The 9,257-nt window shown below is 50.6% G+C and overlaps 2 protein-coding genes across 3 annotated transcripts; both read left to right on the forward strand.

Moving 5' to 3' along the window:
• Positions 1-180: 180 nt before the first annotated feature.
• Positions 181-5,395, forward strand: LOC117003383 (tripartite motif-containing protein 29-like). Of its 2 annotated transcripts, XM_033073291.2 has the most exons (7): positions 181-870; positions 1,482-1,577; positions 1,928-2,161; positions 2,255-2,277; positions 3,195-3,364; positions 3,954-4,016; positions 4,593-5,395. In XM_033073291.2, exons 1-7 carry the CDS (start codon positions 256-258, stop codon positions 4,652-4,654), a joined length of 1,263 nt encoding a protein of 420 aa, XP_032929182.1. In that variant the 5' UTR covers positions 181-255; the 3' UTR covers positions 4,655-5,395. The 2 variants fall into 2 exon arrangements, with proteins under 2 accessions (XP_032929182.1, XP_032929184.1); XM_033073293.2 differs by lacking the exon at positions 4,593-5,395 and having other exon boundaries at positions 2,060-2,161; positions 3,954-4,095.
• Positions 4,201-9,247, forward strand: LOC117003551 (E3 ubiquitin/ISG15 ligase TRIM25-like; the record flags this gene model as incomplete). The annotated part of the gene is made up of 6 exons (XM_033073524.2): positions 4,201-4,763; positions 5,530-6,173; positions 7,214-7,309; positions 7,615-7,848; positions 7,957-7,979; positions 9,082-9,247. Coding segments are annotated over exons 1-6 (1,176 nt in total), but the record flags the coding sequence as incomplete, so codon positions are not given.
• Positions 9,248-9,257: the final 10 nt, after the last annotated feature.

The following is a 9,257-nucleotide window of genomic DNA, read 5'->3' on the forward strand; positions in this document are numbered from 1 at the left end:
GCACACAGGACAGAGCTCTGTCGGAAAAACCGACAGCAATTCCCAAGACTTAAACACGACTTGTTACAAATTTTTTTCTCAACACCGACACGTCCCACGTGGCACAGAGAAGCAGGAAGCTGGCGAGAGTGTGCAAAGGGGAGGAGGCAGCAGCTTTTAGTACACAGGACCGAGTTCATTCCTCGTCATTTCCTCCTTTAGTTTCATTTCCCAGCAAAACTCTCCCTCGCAGCCCTGCCCTGGATCTGAATTTCCATGGCCCGGGCAGAGGCTGTGGCCGGGCTCAAGGATGAACTGACCTGTCCCATCTGCCTGGACATTTACAGGGACCCCACATCCCTGGGCTGCAGCCACAGTTTCTGCAGGGACTGCATCAGCCAGGCTCTCCGGAGCCAGCAGAGCCCTGCCCGCTGCCCGCTGTGCCAATCTTCCGCCGGGGCGCCGAAACCCAACTTCCAGCTCCGCAACATCGTGCAGAAATTCATGGATGCTCCTGAGCACCGAGAGGAGGAAACACAGGGAGATCAATGTGAGGAGAAAGGGAAAAGCTCAGGCCAGCCAGAGGAGGTGGTGCTGTGTGATTCCTGCCTCCAGGAGCCCCAGCCTGCAGTCAAGACATGCCTGAGCTGCGAAGCCTCCCTGTGCCAAGCCCACCTGAGCAAGCACAGCAGCAGCAATGCCCAGAAGAACCATGTGCTGGTGGAGCCCTGCCATGGGCAGGCTTTGGCTGAGAGGAGATGCCCCAAGCACGGCAAAATGCTGGAATGCTTTTGTGACACGGACCAGGAGTGCATCTGCATCCTGTGCTCCATCCTCTCCCACCAGAACCACAAGATTATCAGTTTGGAGGAGGCTTTCAAAGCCGCCCAGGTAAGAGGCTGCTGGGACAGTGGGACAAGTGTGGATTGCACCAGGAAAACCCCAGAGAGCTGCCCATGGCACAGGGGCAACACCTGCTTCAGAACTGCAGAGCCAGGGTGGGGCTAAATTGCAATCCTGGGGTTTTGTTCTTAGTTTTGTTCCAGAATCTCCCGGGGTTTGGCCCTTGAGATACAAAACAAGATGTCATAAATGCTTTTTTCCCCCCTTCTAAGAGAAGAGTTTGGCCAAAGTGGTGGGACTGAGTGCTCGTGCAAGGTTTTAGTCCTTGGTGCACCTCCAAGCCATAGATGAGCCTGAGCTGCACTTATGCCAAGGTAATTAATGACAGAGAAACAGAAAGAAAAGTGCCAACAGGGGAAGTGGCTTTATATGTGGCTAGTGCACATGAATAGTTTTCAGCTCCAAATTGTCCTTTTTGTGCATGTAATTGTGGCATTTGTTCAGGGATAAAACCATCCAGTAAATCTTTATCTAGTAATTTGTTTGAGCGATGCGAGGAGCCAAGCTTTTCCAAGTCCAGCTTAACCCGTCGACAAAACTGCTGATCTCGTGCATTATGCCACTCCTATCCTGATATCTCCTTCCGAATATGTTTGCAGACATCTTTTCCTGAAATTCTGGGAACACTGAAATACAACGAAGCTGCACTGGATCAAGCCATAGCAAACCTGGTGCAACAAGGGAATAGACTAAAGGTTTGTTTCAAGGTCCCATATCACCTTGGGGTGCTTGCTGGTAAATGATGAGATAAAGTTTTTTTTCCCCTTCCTGGGATAATGGATTCTGAAGCTGTTTTAGTTCCTGGGTGGTTTCTCATGTATTATTGAGGTTTCTTTTACTCTTACCAGCCTGGGAGGTACATTCTTGGTTAAGCTTGGAGTCTGTACCTCCTGACTTGTGGCTGGTGTGTGGCTTCTTTACTTTTTCAACCTTCAATATTTAGTTACTTCTCTCATCCCAGTAAAAAGACAGATTTTTTTTTTTTTCTGAGTGAGATCTCATGTGGAAGATGTCCCTTCCAATTTTGAAATTGTTTTCTTAATAGACTGAGGAGAGCCAGGGGAGGGAATGGCTGGAGAGCCTGTTCAAGGAGATGCAGAAGCAGCTAGAGGAGAAAAAAGGAGAGATCCTGAAAGTTCTCACTGACTACAAGGATCAACACCTTTCTCGGATTCAGGGAGAGATAAATAATCACAAGGAGAAGAAGGATTCAGCCATCCATGATATTCAGGAGCTGGAGGCTCTGAGAAATCAGAAGGACACTCTTCTTTTCACCAAGGTACCTATCAGCATCCCCCTTCCCAGAGACACACAGCTCCAGGCTGCCCTGTGCCTGCACTGTGCTAATTCTGCTTTCAAAATATCTTTGCAGGCTTTTACAGCAATTGATGCCAGGTAAGCTCTTCCTGAGGTTTAATATCTTTACTGATGATCTGGACCAGGGGATGGAATGCACTCTCAGAGAGCTCACAGACAGCACCACGTTGGGCAGGAGTGTGGATGTGCTGCAGGAAGCTCTGCAGAGGGCTCAGGACAGGCTGGAGCCAGGGCCAAGGCAGCAGTGTGAGGTTCAGTAAGACAAAGTGCCAGGCCCTGCACTCTGCTCACACCAGTCTCATCCAGTTCCAGTTTCCATGGAAAGCTGCCTGGCAGGAAAGAAACTGGGAATGCTGCTCAGTGTTGGCTGAACATGAGCCCAGGTGTGCTCAGGTGAGCCCAGGTGTGCCCAGGTGAGCCCTGGTGTGCCCAGGAGGGCAGTGGCACCTGGCCTGTCTCTGCAATAGTGGCAGCAGGAGCAGGGCAGGGACTGTCCCCTGTGCTGGCACTGCTGAGGTCACACTGTGAGTGCTGTGTCCAGCTCTGGGACCCTCCATTTGGGAAGGACAAGGAGGGGCTGGAGCGTGTCCAGGGAAGGGAATGGAACTGGTGAGGGGCTGAGGGAGCTGGGAAGGGGCTCAGAAGGAGAAAAGGAGCCTCAGGGGGAATTTCTGGCTCTGCACAACATCCCTGACAGGAGGGGACAGTCCCAGGTCAGGCTCTGCTCTCAGAGACAGGAGGAGAAAGAACAGCCTCAGGCTGGGCCAAGGGATGCTCAGAGTGAGCAGGAATTTCTCCATGGAAAGGACAGTCAGGGATTGGAACTGCCCAGGGAGGTTTGGATCCCCATCCCTGGAGGTGTCACCTGGAGGTGGCACTGAGTGCTCTGGGCTGGGGACAGGTTGGAGATCAGGCACAGCTGGGACTCAGTGCCTTGGAGGCCTTTTCCACCCTCAGTGATCCTGTGGTTCTGTGATTCCTTCTGCATGTTTTAGGAAACATGAGCCAGTTCCTAGCACGGATGATGTGGTGATACCACAGCCACCCATTACTTTGGATGAATCAACAAGAGATGCTGTTCTGAGGCTTTTCCAGCAATTCCTCTCAAATGCAGATGCCGCCTTGAAGCCACCGCCACCTCCAGTTTATGGATCAGGACCTCCTAGTAAGTGCTTATTTCCAAGTGCTCATTTCATCTGTCAAAAGCAAGATGGAGAAGTCAATAAAACATCTTTAAGAAAGGACTATACTCAGTACCTCTAGACGTGCTAATTCCTTACAGCATGTGCTTCTTTGTACATGTGTGTAGCAAAGGGAGCTGGTGCTGGGATCCAGGGCTTTGGGACGTGCCTTGAATACACCTTGTTAAAGCAGGCTTGGAAGTCCCAGGAGCTTTCTGGGAGCATTAAGAGAAGACAATAGCAATACCTCTGTGGCTTCCTTTTCCTTGAAGGGGAAAGTTGAGAACTCATCACAGCAGCAGCAGGGTGCAGTTTGCTTAGGGCATAAAAAACCTGCTCTTTCTGGGTAAACATTTCTACTCCTTTGCAATGCTTTGTAAGCTCAACCTACAGTCCCAGAGCAGTGCAAAGGGGAACATTTGTCTGACTGAATTGGTGAAATTAGGGTTCCCTGGGTTCTGCTCTGTGGATGGTGCTTCAGCCCTCACTGGCAGCGAGCCTCAGGTCAGGACAGAGGCAGACTCCAAATCTCCACAATTATCTGTTAATCATAATGTGTTTTTTTCTGTTTAGGTCTTTTCTCATTTGGTGCAAGTACAACACAACATGGACCCTCGGATGTGGATCTTCTTTGGGGTGGCCTAACTAAATACAAATTCAATGGGAATCATAATGCTAACAATCACAGAAAGGAGTGAAGAGAGAGAGAGGAAACCCAACCAAAACTAACGATGCACAGCACAATTCCTCCCCCATCACCTGCTCTCTGATGTCCAGCCACTGTTCTGAGCAGCAATTGGCTCCTTTTGGCCAGTTTGGGTCACCAGCCCCAGCAAGGCTCCTTCCCAGCTTTCTGTGCACCTCCTGCCTGGCAGAGCACGAGGCACAGAAAGGTCCATGGCTCAGGTTAAGCACTGCTCAGCAGCAGCCAAACCATCAGTGGGTTAGCAACATCATTCCCTACTGAACCCAAAACTGAACCAGCTGCTGAGAAGGGAATGAATTGTCATGAATGGAGTTCTCATGATTGGAATGAATCCCAGCCCAAACCAGACAGGACTCCGATGCACAGAGCCATCCCAGACGTGCAGGGCCACCAGAGCTGCTGGGAGGGAGGATACCAGCAAGGAGAGTTGCTGGATGTTTGCAATTGTTTGTGCCTGCTTTGAGTGCTGCCTGCAAATGCCTCAATCAGCTCTGTGTGTTCCTCAGGTCAAGGAAATCCAAGGCAGAATGTGTACTCTGACTACTATCAATGCTACTATGAAGACTGAACATCCTGCTGAGAGCTTCAGGCTTGCAAGGACAGGAACCATCCCTTTGAAGTATCCCATCCATGCTGCCATCAGTGTGTGGAAACTCCTGCAGTGATGTGGAGACAAGGTTGTATTTTGTTTTATTTTGTTTTTTTATTTTGTTTATTTCCAGGCCTAAGAATTGTGAGCCTTGCACAGAGGCTGTGCTAAGGTATATCAGAAACTGGACTGCGGGTTGCTGTGATGGGGGTGTATCACAGCACCCTGCCTCTTCCTGCAAGAGTCCTCTTTTATTTGTTCTGTTAATCATAATGGAAATACCATTAAGTTGATCACTTTTGCTTAGCTGTATCAAGTACTATGTTGGGTTCATGATATTAAAGTCATGTTTTCAGCTTGCAAACCATGATGGCAATTTATTTTATCTAGAAGATGACATCACAACATTAACTGGTACAGAACCAGGCAGCAGCAATGCTGATCTTTGACCTAAGGCAGCAGCTTTTGCCTCTGCTGCCTCTTTCCATCCTGCACAACCAGTGCAGAAGCAAAGCTGCCCTGAGAGTTGAGGAGAGAATGGGCAGCATTCCCTGCTGGAGTCGGAGGGGAAACTTCCCAAAGCGGCTGTCAGAACGTGGGGAAGCGTGGAGCTGGGACAGGGAGCATTTCTCAGCTTGGCCTGCAGTGGAGGAAGGGCTTGGAAGGGAAGGGCTTGGAAGGGAAGGGCTTGGAAGGGAAGGGCTCAGAAGGGAAGGGCTTGGAAGGGAAAGGCTTGGAAGGGAAGGGCTTGGAAGGGAAGGGCTTGGAAGGGAAAGGCTCAGAAGGGAAGGGCTTGCAGCCTCGGGGCTGGGTTCCTGTCTCTGGTTTTAGTTTCATTTCTCGTGTCGCTTCAGCCATGGCAAAAGCTCAGGAGGGATGTGGAGGGGCTGGCAGCCTGGAGGCCGAGCTCACCTGCCCCATCTGCCTGGGTGTGTACCAGGAGCCGGTGTCGCTGGCCTGTGGCCACAACTTCTGCCGGCCGTGCATCGAGGAGGTGCTGGGAATGCAGCAGAACTCCCAGGGCCTCTCGACCTGCCCCACATGCAGGGCCCGCCTGGGGCCTGGCATGAATCTGCAGAAAAACTTCAAGCTGGCCAACATCGTGGAGGTCTTCCAGGCCACCGCTTCCAAAGGACAACAGGCTGGAAAGGAAAGCCTCCAACAGGGCAAAGGCTCCACGAAGGGGAGGACGGGCGTGGTTCCCTGTGAGCACTGCCTGGATGGGTCCCAGCCGGCCGTGAAAACCTGCCTGGTTTGTGAGGCATCCCTGTGCCAGGCCCACCTGAGCAAACACAACGCCACGGATTTCCATCAGGAGCACGTCCTGGTGGAGGTGGGAGCGGGCAAGGAGGAGGAGAGGAGGTGCCGGGATCACGGTAAGCTGCTGGAGTGTTACTGCCTGGGAGAGGAGATGTGCATCTGTGTGCTCTGCTCCATCGCCGGGGCCCACAAGGGCCACGAGGTCATCACCATGAAGGAGGCACGCGACAAAGAGCTGGTAAGGGGCTCTTCCCTCACCATGGTCCCTGCCCTGGCCATGAGGAAAGGGGGAAAGCTGCAGGAAGGGTGGTGGGGCTTTCACAGGTTATGGCGATGGGTGTGAGGGCAGCTCCGGCCATTTCCTCTCTGCCCCAGCAAGGGACTGCTGCACAGTGCTGGAATTTGCTTTTCGTTCCCTCCTGTGTGCTGCCACAAGAATGTGGACAGCCAAGCAGAGGGAGGAGAGCAGAGGAAGGTGTTTGGGGCCGGCTGGGACGGGTCCGTCCCTCAGGCTGTGGGGACATGGCAGAGCCAGCGAGGGGCTCCGGTGAGGGGCAGCCCCGGCACTGCCACCCTCACTGCAGTGTTCCCAGCTGGGACTGACAAATATTCCTGCCAGGATTAGAAAATCCCTTCCTCCACAGAGCCCCGGGAGTGCCACTGCTGCTGAACGTTGGATGGGAAGGACGTTCTCCCTCTCGAGGTCCTTCCCTTGGGCTCTGTCCATGCTGCAGCACAGTGGGGATCAGGCTCTGCTCCCCACTAACCCGTGGCTGGATGAGGGGACGCAGTCTCAGGCTGTGCTGGGGAGGTTCAGGTTGGACATCAGCAGGAATTTCTTCACTGAGAGGGTGGTTAAACATTGGAAGGAGCTGCCCAGGGAGGTGGTGGAGTCCCAGCCCTGGCGGTGACTGGACATGGCACTCAGTGCTCTGGGCTGGGTGACAAGGTGGGGACTGGGCACAGCTGGAACTCGATGACCTTGGAGGTCTTTTCCAATTTCAGTGGTTCTGGGATTCCTCCCTCTGCCACAAATTTTGTGGAGCCAGTGTCCCAGCAGATGCAAGAGACACGGGGCCTCCATGTTCCTGCCTCTGAGTCCATCTGCTGTCCTTGAAATGCTCCAGAATCAGCTGAGGCTGAGGGGATAAAATGCATTTCCTATGCTCACTTACTGCCTGGAAGTGAGACAATGGCCATGTCACCACTCCACAAACTGCCAGTGTGGTTTGAAGCTGTTCCTGCTGGGAAGTTCACTGCTGTCTTTCTTTCTGCCAGGTTAAACTCTCCGACACCATGACAGAGCTGCAGGAATCTAGAAATTATTTAGTTACTGCCCTAGAAGAGCTTCAGGAAAGAGAGAATCAGATCAAGGTTGGTATCCAGATTATTGCTAATTGAGAGCATCTTTTCTACCTGTTTAATAAAAGGAAAGCGATTTATGTCTACAAGTGGGATTTTTCAGTGTGTACCAGTAAGCTCTCACATTGATAGCTGAAATTCATGTGACTTTGTTACTACATCAAAGTTACATTAGATATTCTAAACAAATGTTTGTTGTCTGCTCCCATCTAAAGCCAGTGCAAAGGAGAGATACAATCCTAACTGATGGGTAGAGGCGCTAAACTGGAGAGTGGAGTTTCTGAGCCAGTGCCCCTTTTTCTTATCTCTTAATTTAGACCAATACCAAAACACTGACTTCAAAGCTAGAAGGGCTGTTTGAAAAGATACAGACAGAGCTTAATGAGAAAAAGAGGGTAATCCTGAGATACCTTCAGTATAATGAGGAAGAAGAACTGGCAGTCATTGCTGGCATGAGGAAGAATATGGAACAGAAGAGAGATCAGGCTGAGCGGAATCTTCAGGCTTTGCAGGAGAGAAAAGAGCAACCAGATAGTTTCCTCTTCTTCAAAGTAAGCAGTGATATTCTGCTTTTCTTCATGGATCCGTCTATTTCTCAGCCAGGTGACCTTTCTGAAAATCACACTAATTATATTTTTCCTTATTCTTTTTCTTGGTAGGATCTAAAACTGATCACAGACAGGTATGTTCCACTTCATAACACTTGTTTTCTTCTTTGAAAATACATGTTTTTGATAACTGGGATCAAACCCCACTGCCTGTGCCCCTCTGTCCCACCACCCTGTGCTGCAAAGCTGCTCCCTATTCCATCTAAGCCAGAGGGCACCACATGTACACAATTAACAGGGATGGAGAGATCCCTGCCTGCTGTTACACTTGTCCCTTTAAATTTTGGTTTCCTGGCTGGATTGTGCCTTTTATTACCAGAAAACTGTTTTTATCAGAGGTGAAGCCCCTAGGGTTCAGTTTACAGTAACACTGTCTTGGATACACACTGGTGACCCTCCCTCAGCTGAATTCCCAAGGAACAGCCTTTGGCAGCAGAGGTACCCAGCTCATTTCCCACCAAGTTTTTGAGTTGTGGACAAGCTTGGTAGCTAGAAAGATTTATTATCACTTCCCTTCTTGCAAGAGAAGAAGAAGATATGCGTCTTTAATTTATAACTTCCCACTTCCTATGCAATGCCTGGGTGTCAGCTGTAATTCAGCAGTTCCAGATCCACTGCATCAGCACTGCAGGCCCAGATGCATGAAGGGCTGGCTCAACCATCTTCCTGGAATTTGAGAGGTCACCTCTGTGACTTGCACAGATTAAAGCTGAGTTCAAACTCGGATTGTAAGGAGAACTTGGAATCACCGTGTGCCTCGGGGCTGCAGCTCAGTCAGTTACTCACAGCTGTGCCACAAGTCACATCCCAGCCCATGGCATCAAGGTAATTTTCCAGAAACCTGGATAAGTTTGGCATTCTTGTTCTGCCACTGCTACAACAGTAAGAGCCTGCCTGCAGCAAGTCAAGGCTCTGTTCACACATGGGGAATATCAAAACACCTCCTCCTCTCTAATTATCAGCATTTGAAAGTTCCAGTGCAGGTCTGTAAGCAAAAGGCATTGCCAAATAAATAACAGTATATAACAATTAGAACTCAACTTTCACAAAGGGCTGTTAACCCAATAATTCATGTTGCCAAAGCCCTCTCCTGTTGGCAGGCTCTGTCCTAGTGAAGAATTGTTATCTTTGGATGCTGGATGGTTTTCCTTGGTGCAATGACTCTCTGTGCCCTAGGATTGCAAGTCTGGATCTGAGAACTGAGGAGGTGTATGTGGAGGAAGTGCAGCTGGATCAGATGTACACAATGGCCCAGTATGAAACCCAGAAACGAGGTTTTATGTGGCAGCTGGACTGTTTGCTGTGGGACGTGCGTGGTGAGCGGCCCCGACCCTGCCCCATGGGAAGCAGGG

This window comes from Catharus ustulatus, chromosome 15 (assembly GCF_009819885.2).
Source record: "Catharus ustulatus isolate bCatUst1 chromosome 15, bCatUst1.pri.v2, whole genome shotgun sequence".
NCBI classification, from domain to species: Eukaryota; Metazoa; Chordata; class Aves; order Passeriformes; family Turdidae; genus Catharus; species Catharus ustulatus.

Bases quoted from the DNA above. Each gene is read 5' to 3' on its own strand.
- LOC117003383 (XM_033073291.2), top strand. From the start codon at position 256: ATGGCCCGGGCAGAGGCTGTGGCCGGGCTCAAGGATGAACTGACCTGT. The intron at 2,162-2,254 runs GTACCTATCAGC...ATATCTTTGCAG, and splicing joins ACACTCTTCTTTTCACCAAG to GCTTTTACAGCAATTGATGC. The intron at 4,017-4,592 runs GTGGCCTAACTA...TGTGTTCCTCAG, and splicing joins GGATGTGGATCTTCTTTGGG to GTCAAGGAAATCCAAGGCAG.